At 56.7% G+C, this 13,861-nt stretch overlaps 2 protein-coding genes across 2 annotated transcripts; one reads left to right on the top strand and one right to left on the bottom strand.

Moving 5' to 3' along the window:
* On the bottom strand, nucleotides 1-912 carry LOC142403841 (olfactory receptor 14J1-like). Its single transcript, XM_075490141.1, has one exon. It carries the CDS (start codon nucleotides 910-912, stop codon nucleotides 1-3), a length of 912 nt encoding a protein of 303 aa, XP_075346256.1.
* A 9,694-nt stretch (nucleotides 913-10,606) lies between these two features.
* Nucleotides 10,607-11,275, top strand: LOC142403907 (olfactory receptor 14J1-like). The gene has a single exon (XM_075490208.1). The coding sequence runs from the start codon at nucleotides 10,685-10,687 to the stop codon at nucleotides 11,273-11,275; it is 591 nt and encodes a 196-aa protein (XP_075346323.1). The 5' UTR covers nucleotides 10,607-10,684.
* Nucleotides 11,276-13,861: the final 2,586 nt, after the last annotated feature.

Below are 13,861 nucleotides of genomic sequence, written 5' to 3'. Positions count from 1 at the left end.
TTAAAATAGATTCCACAGAGCATCCTTGAGGTCCTTGTTCCTCATGCTGTAGATGAGAGGGTTCACTGTTGGAGGAACTACCGCATATAGGATTGCCACCACCACATCCAGTGATGGAGAGGAGATGGAGGGGGGCTTCACGTAGGCAAATGTGCCAGTGCTGAGAAACAAGGACACCACAGCCAGGTGAGGGAGGCACGTGGAGAAGGCTTTGTGCCGTCCCTGCTCAGAGGGGATCCTCAGCACGGCCCTGAAGATCTGCACGTAGGACAGCACAATGAAAACAAAGCATCCAAAATAAAGAAAAATGCTAAGCACAAGCAGCCCAACTTCCCTGATGTAGGAGTGTGAGCAGGAGAACTTGAGGACCTGGGGGATTTCACAGAAGAACTGGTCCAGGGCATTGACTTGGCAGAGGGGTATGGAAAATGTATTGGCTGTGTGCAGCACAGCATGGAGAAACCCACTGCCCCAGGCAGCTGCTGCCATTTTGAGACAAGCTCTGCTGCCCAGGAGGGTCCCGTAGTGCAGGGGTTTGCAGATGGCCAGGTAACGATCGTAGGCCATTACTGTGAGGAGAGAATACTCTGCTGTGATAAAGAAGAGGAAGAAAAAGACTTGTACAACACATCCTGCATAGGAGATATCCCTGGTGTCCCACAGGGAATTGGCCATGGATTTGGGAACAGTGGTGGAGATGGAGCCCAGGTCAAGAACAGAGAGGTTGAGGAGGAAGAAGTACATGGGGGTGTGGAGGCGGTGGTCACAGGCTACAGCAGTGATGATGAGGCCATTGCCCAGGAGGGCAGCCAGGTACATGCCCAGGAAGAGCCAGAAGTGCAAGAGCTGCAGCTCCCGTGTGTCTGCAAATGCCAGGAGGAGGAACTGGGTGATGGAGCTGCTGTTGGACATCTGCTTAGTTTGTGCAAAGGGCCTGGTCAAGGAGGAAAAGGCAGTGACAAGTGAGGAGAGACGTCTCTGAGGAAAACCTATTCCATGTCTCAGAGAAACAGCCCTCGTGGCCTCTGTCTTTCCAGGAAGGCCTTCGTGCAGCTCCCTGGCTTGAGCTCTGGTCTGTGCTGGGTTGGGGTGTAGTGGGGAGCACGGGACTCTTCTGTGGAGGAATCAGTCCTGCTGTGCAGCCACAGCTAAACAGGAACCAGGAGTGATCTCAGGGTCAATTTACTCATGGTTTCAAAGAGCTTTTCAGCATTCTCCTTCCCAATTCACCCAACTGCAGAAGCAAGGTGCAGGGCTTTTGTTTTGTTTATTTTGCTCCTGTTGCCCCTCTCACATCTGGGGAGTGTTTTCTGAAGGCAGAAATCCTTGGCATTTCTGCTACACCACAAGTCTACACTGAGAGTCCTGAGAGGCAGAAGGACAGACCCTCAGTGCAGATGGAGGAGAGCTGGTCTGTCCATCAGTCTTGCTCCCAGCTGTCCTTGGCTCACACCTCTTTGGTCTGGATGGTGATCACACTCAGATGTTCCCCTGAAAGGAAATTGGATTCTGCTGGGATCAGCTGAATCCAGCCTGAAAGGGCAGATGATCTCCACCCTCCCCTCCCCAGGGAAGAGCTGTGCTCTTCTGGATGCCCTAAAAATGGGGTGTCCTCAACGGACAGTCAGCCTTATCCCCATGCCATGGACTGCTTTGCCCAGTGCCCCACAGAGCCGCCTTGCACCCACGGAAACATGAGCATGGCAGGACCTGCAGGATCAGCTGCTGAGCTGCAGCTGAAACCCCCTTTCCCAGAGAGCCTGAAAACAAGAGCAGCAGCACCAGGGAGGGGTGGGGAAACCAAGAGAAATGCCCCAGTGCTTGTGCCAAGGGAAGCAGGGCCAGGACGGACAGACAGGCACTCGGGAGAGTCTCCTCTGCTGCAGAGGAGGCAACTCCTGCCCTGGAAGCCCTGACCTTGAGGGCAGAGGCTCTGCTGGGTGGGAGAAGAGCCCAGGGGGCCTTGACTGGGGAAGAGGCATCAGATCCCCCTCAGCTTTTGCTGTCAGCACTTTCCTCTCAGTCCCTGCCCTTGTCTCTGCTGCCTGGAGCTGTCCCTGCCAGGAGCCGTTTCTCTGTCCCCATGTCTCCTCCCTGCCAGTGCTCACAGAGCCCATCCCACGCACTGGGTGCTTCAGCTCTGCGTTGCAGACTCCTCCTGGCAGCAGGGCACTGGTCAGGGCCATCTGTGTGTTGGCAAGTCCTAAGGAGCACATCAGATGAATCCTGAAGACACCATAAAGGTGACATTGGTGCCTTCTGTAGGCAAAGCAATGGTGAAGAGACTTTATCAGGTTCCTGGAGAACCTATTGATAACTCACTGTAACGCTGTAGGAGTCTCGGTCATTCGTCCAAATCTGAAAGAACTATCACTATTCCTCACCAGCACCACCAGCACAGCAGGAAACTGGAAACACCTTTACACAAGGTAGCCCCTGCCTTGATACGCTTCTTGAAAAGTCCCCTGGGAAATGTCCTGGGGTGATGTGGAGCTGTGAGCAGCCCTGACCCATGCAGCACCCTTTGGACGGCAGAAGGACCCTGCCCTGATGGGGGTGGCTCCTTCCACCCACAGCCTCTCCCTGCAGAGCCATGGGGAGCTCCCCGGGCAGGCTGAGTGCTGACCCTGGCAGGCAGCAGACTCCCTGCCGTGGCACACAGCACCCAGGGGCACAGGGACCCTGCTCGGAAGGACAGCCCTGGGCACCCCTGCCTGCACACCCGGCTTCACACCCCTGCGGTTGTTCCTGGGAGAAGGCAGCGGTCATGCCCTGTCCCTCTGACGGTGCGGCACGGAAGCCCTGCTCTGAAGCATGTCCTCCTCAACACCGAAGGAGCCTCGAGAGCCTTCCTGGCAGATCTTCTTAGACATGGGCTATGCCTGCTTTAGGAGACTGCTCCAGGAAGCCTCTGCATTGCACTGCACCCAGAGACACATCATGCCCTGTCCCTCTGACGGTGCAGCAAGGAAGCCCTGCTCCAGAAGACGTCCTTATCCTCTGCACTAGATAAACTGTGAGAATTGTACTTACAGATCCCATGGGCTGTGGGATGTGCCAGCTTTAGGAGATCCCTCCAGCAACTGCAGCTGCATTGCCCTGTAGCCACAGACTTACACTGTCAAGGGCTGTGAAGATTTCTCCCCCAGTGAGCTCTCAGCATCCTCCAAGCCCAGGCTGCCTTTAACCTCTCTCTGCCTCACTGCTCTCCCCTCGCTGCCTGCAGGCAGTGCCCTCAGCCCTGCTGCCCTTTGCAGAGGAGCTGCTCCTGGGCAGAGCTGTCTCTCTGCAGCGCTGCCCGCTTGCCAGGAGCTCCCTCCATGCCAGGAGCCCAGCCCAGCTCAGCAGCAGAGGACCAGCCCAAGGCAGCACTTTCTCTGCCCCCTCTGGGCTCTCTCCACGTGTCCCTGGGGCTCCAAGGGCTGACGTCTCCTGAAGGGCAGCAGGGTCTCTCCTGGGGAGCGTAGGCAGACGCTAACTGAAGCAATCACTGACTGTCCCTCTCTGAACACTGCAGAGACAGAGTTTAGAAGTGGGATTTGCCCTAACACGCCGTGGGGGTCTACAAAGAGTTTCAATATTTGTCTCCCTTGACCCCTATCCCTGTCCCCTTGCCAGGCAGGACACCGTGGCAGTGACAGGCAGGGATCATTTCCCCACCGTGCAGGGCAGGGGTTCAGCTGAGTCCATCAGGTATTTCCTCTCTGGTGAGTAGCCCAGAGACTGCAGTGGGGTTCAGCTCTTCCCCATGCACCCCACAGGAGCTGAGATTCCTCTTGCTTCAGCTCAGCGTGCACAAAATAGGTGCCTGCAGAGCAGCCCCTGCCCTGAGCTCCCTCGGTGATCCATGGGGATGGAGGGTGGCAGTCAGCTGCTCACACACAAACACCTGGTGGCATCTGAGGTGCCAGGGGTGGTCCAGGACTTGTGGCTGTGTCTGCAAGCGCTGATGGAGCATCCATGGGACACCCCCAGCTGCCTGAGCATGAGCTGGGGGGCTGGGAGGGAGGGTCCCTTGGTCACCTCAGGTTACACCCAATGGGTAGGGCATCTGAACGTCTCTTAGACTCACATGTCCATGGCAGCTGCTGGCCTTCCAGCTGGCCAAAAGGAGGAGTGCAGCAGAAGGAGGGTCAGGGCTCTCTCTGGGCTCCCTCCACTGCACTCACTAGAGCTCAGCTTACTACAAAACTCAGGCACGGGCACGTCCCTGCATTGCAGGCACCGATATCATTGCAAGGCTCTTTCTAAGGGCATAAGAAAGGCCTCTGGTGCCATGCCAGGTGCCTGGGGTGCCCAGCGCAACTGCATGTGGCTGGCAAATATGGCACAGGACCTCCAGGAAAGCCATGTCCCACTGGAGTGGGGGCTGGGCAGACACACCAGGGCCTCCCAAAGGGGTCCGGTGCCTTTTTACTAGCACCGGAATGCCAACACCCCGGCAAGGAGGCAAGGTCCATCTCGTCTACACCCAGGGCTGCTGCAAGATTGGGAGGCACATCACACCAGGGTCTCCACTCATGGCCCTATACTCTCAACCCCTGACAGTTCTCTTCTCCCCTGTCCTCTACCCACCTCTCCCCGTGACCATATGAAGAAAACCCCACACCACTGATGTCCACAGTCTGGCCGGATTGCAGCCTTACCTCACCCAGGGACTTTCTCAGGGGTCCCTTGTGTTCCTGGAGATTGGCACAAGGTGCTGCAGAGTCCCCTCAGGCAGCAAACTGCTCTCTTGCAAGGCTGGCATGGCCCAGGCCTGTTTTCCTCTGGCCTTGGGGACTGCAGGGATTGTTGTCTTCACGAGCATCTCATTTCATCCTTACGTTGCCACCTGCCATCCTTCCCAGCATGTCTTTGCTCTGAAGCAAAGCCTTTGCATACGTGGGGTCCTGGGTGCTTGGTTCCAGTTTTGTACACGAGAAGACTTTGCTGAGCTGCTGCAACCCAAATGTGCACCAATGCCCTCAGCCTGGGACACAGCCAGGAGGATCGGGAGCCCCTTAGTCCATGACAGAGCTTCTGAGGGAACCACTGTGCTGACGTGGTGGGACAGGTAGCACAGCTTTGGGTACTGTGATGTACAGGCTCTTTAGGAGACACTGGAGGTGGCTGAGGAAACGTCATATGGAAATGTCTCATGATCCTCCTAAGCACCTTCCTTGGCCATAGGCCAGCTGGGAAGTGGGAGATGGAAAGGGGCTCAGCAGCAGCGATCCCTGTCTGGCTGGGTCTGCTTTTCACCATTGCCAGCATGGCCACTGCAGGGTCACCCCATGGCCCCAGGGCACCACAGCCCCCTCGCTCTACAGAGCAGCACCGCCAGCTCAGGGCCCCGTGGGGAGTATGTGTGAGAGACTGAAAGAGTTAATGCCTCAAACACTGTGGAGAGATGAGGCGCGATTTGCATGGCAACGGCAAGTCGGCTAGCATGGGATGGGGAGAGCTTTTCGGAGGAGAGACTAAAACTGCTTGTAGCAGGAGGTTGGTCGAGATACATCCCAAGGTCCCTTCCAGCCTGAATGATGCTGTAGGAAATGAAGAGACTCTCTGTGATCTCCGTTTTTGGAGGATTTCAGGTTTCAGATCCACAAAGTCACAGCCAGCTTGACCCTGGGGTTGGTGATACCCCACCCTTTGGTGGGAGGGCACCATTACAGAAATTACCAGATCCAGGTGAGCATCACCTATGTGGGCACACATGGCAGCTGTGCTAAGAAGCTGGCCCCAGGAACCTGCAGAAACCTCTGGGATTCTTTGCACCCTGCAGTTTCCCCTTCCCATGAGGTCAGGGCAATTAAAGTCCCTAAGGGTGGTGTGGGGTCTTTGAACTGGCCTTCCTCAAATTGCTTCAATAAGACTTTGTCCTCTTCCTCACCTGACTCCAGGTACTTATTTCCCACCAGCATGTCTCCCTGCCTGGTCTCTCCTGTGACCCTCCCCCACAAAAGCTCACCCAATCTGCTGCCCATCCCATAGAGGACCTCCATACACCCAGGCAGCTCCCTCACACTGAGGGCCTCCCCCTCCTGATCTTCCCCACCTGTCTTTTCTGAAGAGCCTCTATCCATCCATTGCAGCACCTCAAGGTCTCTGACCTGTCCCACCACACCTCAGCAGGTATTATATCAATGTCACAGCTCTGTGACAGCACACGGGGCTCCAGTCCCTCCTGTCTGTGCTCCAGGCTGAGGCCATTGGTGCACATTTGGGCTGCAGCACCTCAGCTTGGTGCCACCAGGGCCAGCCTCAGCCTTATCACAGATCTGGTGCCCAAGATCCTGTGCAAGCAAAGCCTTTCCTTGAGAGCAGAGGCATGCTGGAGTGGATGGCAGATGGCAATGTAAGGATGAAATGATGTGCCCATGAAGAGCGCACACCCTGTGCTCCCCAGTTGCAGAGAGAACCATGTTTGGACTGTGCAGTCCTGGCAGGAGAGGACTTTGCTGTCTGCAGTGTCTCTGCAGCCTGGAGGGCCTGTGGTAGAGGTGAAGCTGATCTCCAGGAAGGACAAGTTGCTGCTGAAAACGTCCTTTGCTATGGACATCCTGTTGTCCAGGCACACTGTGAAAATCATTCACCTGTTCCTGGGTTGCATCATCAAGGGGGTGAATAAAGGATGGGGGTAAGAAGAATCAGCAGCATTTGGACGTGTTGGCACACGAGCGGAGACCCTGCTGTGACGTGCCTCGTATTGATGCACTGCCTGCGGCTGCTGGACAGACATGGGACAGACCTTGTCTCACTGCAGTGGTGGCATTCAGTCTCTTGCTGACACGCACCAAATGTACCTGAGATGCCCTGGGTTGTCTGTTATGGACCAGCCCTGAATGGGGATAGCTGTGCTGTAGGTCCTGCACTGCCCAGCCAGCTGCACCCTCCAGTTGTGCTGGGCAGCGTTGGCATCTGAGGGAGCCCTACAGGCCTGCATTTGGCCATTAGGTTGAGCAGCTGCCCTGCAACAGGGTAGGCAATGTAGGGATGTCCATGGTAAACCTTCGGTTCCGCTTAGTGGAGATGCAGGAAATACAACTGATGGAGAAGAGACAGGCAGACTGAGCTCCCCCTGTGGCACATGACTTCATTTTGTTGGGTGAATACCTCTATCGGTTGCCCTAAACATCCTCAGCAGGTACAGGTTTGGTTGTCCTAAGTGTGATCATCTTCTATCATTTCAGTTGGCCAAAGGGATTCCCCAATAGCCTCCAAGACAAGGTGCCCAGATGCTGCCCTGTCTCTCAGAATTGCTCCACTAGAGCTTGCAGTCTCCTGCACATGTCCTGAACCACCTCTGGCACCTCAAATGCCACCAGGTGTTTGCATTGGACAAGCTCACTCCTGGCCTCTGTCTCCACTATTGACATGGCAGCTTAGAGAAGGAGCTCACAGGGATTTTGTGCAGCTGAGCTGAGGCAAGAGGAATCCCACCTCCTGTGGGTCTGTGGGGTGTACTGGAGAAGCCCAATCCCCCTCCGGCCTCCAGGAATACTGATGAGAGCTGAGATGCCTACCTGGACTTGGCTCAATCCCTGCCCTGCTCAGGTGGAAAGGATGCCCTGCCCGTCACTGCCTACGTGCCCTGCCTGACAATGGGACAGGAACAGGGGTTTCCAGAGGGGAACATTGACACCTCCTGCAGATCCGCACTCCCTGGCAGAGCAATTCCCGCTGCAGGACTCAGCCCGTCTAGTGTTTAGAGAGGGACAGGCAGTGATGACTTCAGTCTGCTTCCAGCTGTGCTCCCCAGGAGTGACCCTGCTGCCTTTCAGGAGCTGTCAGCCCTGGAGACCCCGGGACACCTCGAGGGAGCCGGGAGTGGAGGGGAGGGGGGAGCAGAGAAAGTGCTGCCTTGGGCTGGTCCTCTGCTGCTGAGCTGGGCTGGGCTCCTGGCATGGAGGGAGCTCCTGGCAAGCGGGCAGCGCTGCAGAGAGACAGCTCTGCCCAGGAGCAGCTCCTCTGCAAAGGGCAGCAGGGCTGAGGGCACTGCCTGCAGGCACTGAGGGCAGACGAGCAAGGCAGAGAAGGGTTAGAGGCAGTCTGGGCTGGGAGGGAGCTGACAGCTCACTGGGGGAGAAATCTTCACAGCCCTCGACACGGTAAGTCTGTGGCTGCAGGGCAATGCATCTGCAGTTCCTGGCGAGATCTCCAAAAGCTGGCACATCCCATAGCCTCTGGGATCTTTCAGGAGAGCTCTCACAGTTTCTCTGCTGTTGAGGAGGAGGACATGGTCATGTGGATTCCCTGCTGTCATAGGCAGAAGACATGATGGCTGCCTTCTTCCAGGAAGGACCGCAGGGTTGTGAAGCTGGGTGTGCAGGCAGGGGTGCCCAGGGCTGTCCTTCAGAGCCAGGTCCCTGCACCCCAGGGTGCTGCGTGCTGGGGCAGGCAGGGATTCAGCCGCCTGCCAGGGTCAGCACTCAGCCCGCCCGGGGAGCTCCCCACAGCGCTGTGGGGAGAAGCTGTGGGTGGAAGGAGGGACCCCTGGCAGGGCAGGGTCCTTCTGCTGCGTGGGTCAGGGCTGCTCACAGCTCCAGATCATGCCCAGAGCATTTCTGAGGGGACTTTTCATGATTATGGTCATGGCAGGGGTTTCCTGCTTGAGTCTGTGCTTTCCTGAATCTGTGCTTCCACTTTGCTCTGGCTCACCTGGGTTGGATGGAAACACAGCCGTGCAGCTTAGAGAAGGGGATGAGACTTGTAAAGTGTCACCCTGAGGTTTACTAGGAGCCTCAGCAAGTGCCTTCATCCCCTGCCAGTCTACAGGTAGCACCAGCAGCACCTTTCCAGGTTCCTCAGGGTTTGTATGACCTCTTCTGTAGCCCCTGCACACACAGCGTGGCTGCAGGGCAGAGCCGGGCACACAGGGGCTGGGCTGGGCTCTGTGAGCACTGGCAGGGAAGAGACATGGGGCCAGAGAAACAGCTCCCAGCTGGGACAGCTGCAGGCAGCAGAGATGGGCAGGAAGGGAGGGAACTGCTTATGGAAAGCCTGTGGCAGGGGAGATATGGGCACCTCCCGCCCAGCCCTGCACTGCAGATGCCTTCCCCGAGCAACATCCTTCATCTCTCCTCTCCCACCCAGCACAGCCCTCAGCCCTCATGGCCATGGGGTCTAGGCTGGGAGGCACCTCTGTGTCCAGCAGACCAGCAGAAGAGGCGAAGGGCATCCATCCCTCCTGCCACGGGCCCATTTCCCACTGACCAGTAATGGGGCTGAGGGCAACTGTCCGGCATTATCACAGTCTGGGAGGTGTTGTGCACAGCTGGGTACGGGTAACGCTGCCCTGAGTGCCCGGCTGCCTCTCCCCTGGCCTCTCTCGGCCAGACCCTCACTGGACTTTGCCTGGTTTCTCCACTTCTCTCTTTTAAATTTCTCTTGTTCTTGCTGTCAGACTCTCTGGGGATGGGAGTTTCAGCTGCAGAGTCCCACACTGATCTTGTGGGTCCCTTCATGCCGGTGTGTCCATGGGAACAGATGTCCCAGCTTCCCTCTCACCTGTGGGGCTGTGGGCAAAGCAGCCTGTGGGGCTTGGGAAAGAGTCCATTTTCTCTTTCTGAGATGCCAGCACTAGGAGGACAATTGGCTATCTCCCTGGGGTGTCCCTCCAAGCTGTGAGCTGCCCTCCAGGATGCAGACCTGTGCAGAGCACCTCTGTTTTGTCTGAAAGCCCCATGGAGAAGTGCAGAGATACTACAACCGAGGAAATGCTGCTGGGTTGGTGAAATGAGCCCTGTGTGTCCTTGGATAGAAGTGGGGTGCTGAGACCTTGAGAAAGGGTGAGACATTGCGTGGTCTGTGGTGGATCCCTCTGCTCTCAGCAGTGTCTGGTTTTTTTTCAGGTTAAGGTAAGAGTCTCATTGCCCTCCATCTCATGAAGGTGCAAGCCCAGGGCAGCTCAGAACAAGACGGAGGGACAGACCAGCTCCCTCACTCTGCACCTAAAACCTCTCAAGGTGCCTTCTGCCATCCTGGTTCCTTAGCACTTGTAGTGCAGGTGCTTACAGGCCCTTCTGCATTAGGAGCAGTTTCATCTGACAAAGCTGAACACCAGGTCTGGCCCCTGCCCACACTGGTCCCATGAACTCCCTGCTGCAGAGCAGGGCTGACTCCTTAGCAGCCAGTGGGCAGAGGCCCTTCTCCTCAGGGAACGCTCACCAGCACCACCCAGAGCTCCAGGCACAGAGCTAAAAAAGGTCTCCTAGAGAAGTAATTGTGTGGGGGGAAGGGTGTATAAGGGTGCAGGTCTAGAAGAAAGGCTTTGATTTTCCTCAGAGAAGTCTCCCCTAACTCTTCATTGACTCTTCCTCTAAGGACAGAAACCCATGCCCAGAGTCAGCAACCATCCAATATCAGCTCCATCACCCAGTTCCTCCTCCTGGCATTTGCAGACACACGGGAGCTGCAGCTCTTGCACTTCTGGCTCTTCCTGGGCATCTACCTGACTGCCCTCCTGGGCAACGGCCTCATCATCACCGCTGTAGCCTGCGACCACCGCCTCCACAACCCCCTGTACTTCTTCCTCCTCAACCTCTCCCTCATTGACCTGGGCTCCATCTCTACCACTTTCCCCAAGTCCATGGCCAATTCCCTGTGGGACACCAGGACCATCTCCTACTTGGGATGTGCTGCCCAGCTCTTTTTGTTTACCTTATTGATAGTAGCAGAGTGTTGTCTTCTCACTGTCATGGCCTATGACCGCTACGTTGCCATCTGCAAACCCCTGCACTACGGGATCCTCCGGGGCAGCAGAGCTTGTGTCCACATGGCAGCAGCTGCCTGGGGCAGTGGGTTTCTCAATTCTCTCCTTCACACTGCCAATACATTTTCCATACCCCTCTGCCAAGGCAATGCCCTGGACCAGTTCTTCTGTGAAATCCCCCAGATCCTCAAGCTCTCCTGCTCACACTCCTACCTCAGGGAAGTTGGGCTTATTGTGGTTAGTGCCTGTTTAGTGTTGGGATGTTTTATTTTCATCATGCTGTCCTATGTGCAGATCTTCAGGGCTGTGCTGAGGATCCCCTCTGAGCAGGGACGGCACAAAGCCTTTTCCACGTGCCTCCCTCACCTGGCTGTGGTCTCCCTCTTTATCAGCACTGGCACATTTGCCTACCTGAAGCCCCCCTTCATCTCCTCTCCATCCCTGGATCTGCTGGTTGCTGTTCTGTACTCAGTGGTTCCTCCAGCAGTGAACCCCTTCATCTACAGCATGAGGAACCAGGATCTCAAAGATGCACTGAAGAAGGTGATTCATCTCGTAGTCTTTCAGAAGCAATAAGCTGCCCATGTTTATTCACAAGTGATTTCCAATGTATGTGGGGAACCTCCTGTGCTTTGGGAATGTCTCTGTGATAATTCTGCTTCTCTGTAACTCTCTGTGTTCCTTCCACTTCTCCAGAGGCATGAACCCGCTCTGTCTGAACCAGAGGTCTTTGCACATGTGTCTGGCGCGGTGGCACAGCTGGCCTCCCATGTCACATCTCTGTAATACAAGGGGGTTTCCTCTGTGCTGCTGTCTGGAGGTTGAGCTCTTCTTCCAGAGTTGAGATCAGGAATAAAATGAAGAAATTGCCCCCATGAGACCATGCTGCAGTGCTTGGGTTCTCCATGGGCTGAGGGGAGGAGGGCTTGGGGTGATGAATTAGGGAAGGAGACCTGGACTGAGCTTTCACTTGTGGGTGCCGGTGCCCCTGGAGATGGTGATGGTCATCAGGGATCTTCCTGGGACTGTCTGCCCGTGGCTCTCATGCACCACAGTCTGCTGGCTCTGCAGAGCAGCACCACCAGCTTGGGGCCCTGCAGGGAGCATGGGAAGGGGCAGAAGCATGCGATCAGGCCAGCACAGACACAGTCCCCTGGGGAAAGGCTCTCTAGAGGCATGGATGATCCCTGCAGAAGAGCAAAGGCACAACTCTCTAGTCCCAGGGGGAAATGGATGACACAGAGAAACTTATTTCTGCATGCAGCAGCTTGGGACAGGCTGCTCTGTCACTGGGGCAGCAGGAGCAGCCAGAGGAGTCCCAGGGCAGGATCCTTGTGCTGGGGAGAGGGCCTGGCACAGAGGGGCTGCCAGCAGTTGGCAACAGGGATCTCTTGGGGATAGGACCAGGGTACACAGGGAGACACTGGCCTTTGTCTCCTCATGCCACAACCCTGTGGCGTATGGGGAGGCTGACCCTCCTCTGCCCCCCAGGAGCTGCTGTGCCCTTCAGAGGGGCTGGGGCTGTGCTGTGGGTGCTCAGAGCTCTGTAGCACCCTGCGGTGGGCACTGCCATGGGGCCAGCCCAGCCTGGGCTGCTGTGCTGTGCTGTGCTGTGCTGGCGAGAGGGCAGGGGAGATGGGGAGATCCGAGGAGGGGCTGGGCTGGGCTGGAAAGTGCCCAGAAAATGCCAAAGTTAGCTGAGCTGTGTGCCCATGCAGATTGAGGACACCCTCCATTGGGTTTGTAGTACAGAGCCCGGGCTCATGGAATGGGTCCAGGACATGAAAGCACAGGCGAGAGGGGGCTGGTCTATGCCCTTGGTGGCATGGACAGACCAGGAAGGTGACCCAGGGCAGTCGTCACCCCCCAGCCTCTCTCACCAGCCATTTCCAGCACTGGCTGCTCACCTCAGGTTTATGGGTGAGTTTTCCTGTGAGGTCATCTCCATCCTCCTGCTGGGCTCAGTGCCTGTATCAGGGGAATGCCCAGCCCTGCCCGGTCTCTCTCCTGGCCCAGACCCTGGCAGGCCCTGGAGCATGGCTGTCTGTGAAGCCCCACAGCTGACATGGCCTCTGCTGGAGCTTGGAGAGGCTGCCTAAGAGGAAGGCCATAAGAGGCCTTCACCCTAAGAGGGGTGACAAAGCCCCAAGGACTGCTGTGGGCATCATGTCAGAGGGACCGTTCCCCACCCTGAATGCACCCTGTCCTGTGCTGTGCCTGCACATTGGGGCTGTGGGACCATGTGTGGGGCAGTGGGGCTGGGACGTCCCAGGACAGGGCACAGACAGGGGCCACGGAGCAGCTGCCAAGGGGATGACAGCAAGGACAGGTACAGACAAGGAATTTATGTACATTGCCCTTGCTGTGCAGGTATGAGTTTGGGAAAGGCAAAGCTCACCTGGAGTTGGTGACGGCAAGAAAATCAGGAGCGAAAAGAAGAGCTTTAATGGCTGTGTTAGAGACCAAGGCTGAACAAGGGAAATGCAGGGCTGCTGCTGAATGGAGAGGGTGAGGACAAATGGCAGTTTCTGCCCCTGCAGGGGACTCACCGTGGTGATGGCACAGGCTGGGGGCTGCCTGGCTGGGAGCAGCCCTGTGGGAAAGGTCTTGGTGGGCAGGGAGCTGGACAGGAGGCAGCCGTGTGCCCTGGCAGCAAGGGAGGCCAGCAGGAACCTGGGCTGTATGACCAGGAGCATGGCCAGGAGATCAAGGGAAGGGATTCTCTGGAATGTTCCATCTACATTTCAGATCCCCTATTCAGGAAAGATACTGGCAAGCTGGAGTGGGTTTAGCAAAGGGCCCTCATGACAGCCAGGGACTGGAGCACTTTGCCTGTGAGGAGAGGCTGAGGGAGCTGGGCTTGTCCAGCCCAGAGAAGGGAAGGCTGGGGGAGCCTCACCCCAGCCTGCCAGTACCTGCGAGGAGGTCATGGAGAATACAGAGCCAGGCTCTTCACCATGGCGCATGGTGGGACAACAAAATGGAATGCGAGGAAGGTGACGAGGACAGGTGTAGCCAGGGCATAAGCAAAACTTTTTTCCCCATGAGCTCAGGCAAGGTCTGGAACAGGTCACCCAGAGAGGTTGTGCAGTCTCTGTCCTTGGGGGGTTTCCAACTCAGACTGAATCAAGCCTTTAACAACTTGGTCTGACCCTGGTCCTG

The sequence above is a fragment of the Mycteria americana genome, unplaced genomic scaffold, assembly GCF_035582795.1.
Source record: "Mycteria americana isolate JAX WOST 10 ecotype Jacksonville Zoo and Gardens unplaced genomic scaffold, USCA_MyAme_1.0 Scaffold_46, whole genome shotgun sequence".
Taxonomy (NCBI): domain Eukaryota; kingdom Metazoa; phylum Chordata; class Aves; order Ciconiiformes; family Ciconiidae; genus Mycteria; species Mycteria americana.
This window is presented reverse-complemented; position numbering and strand designations above follow the sequence as displayed.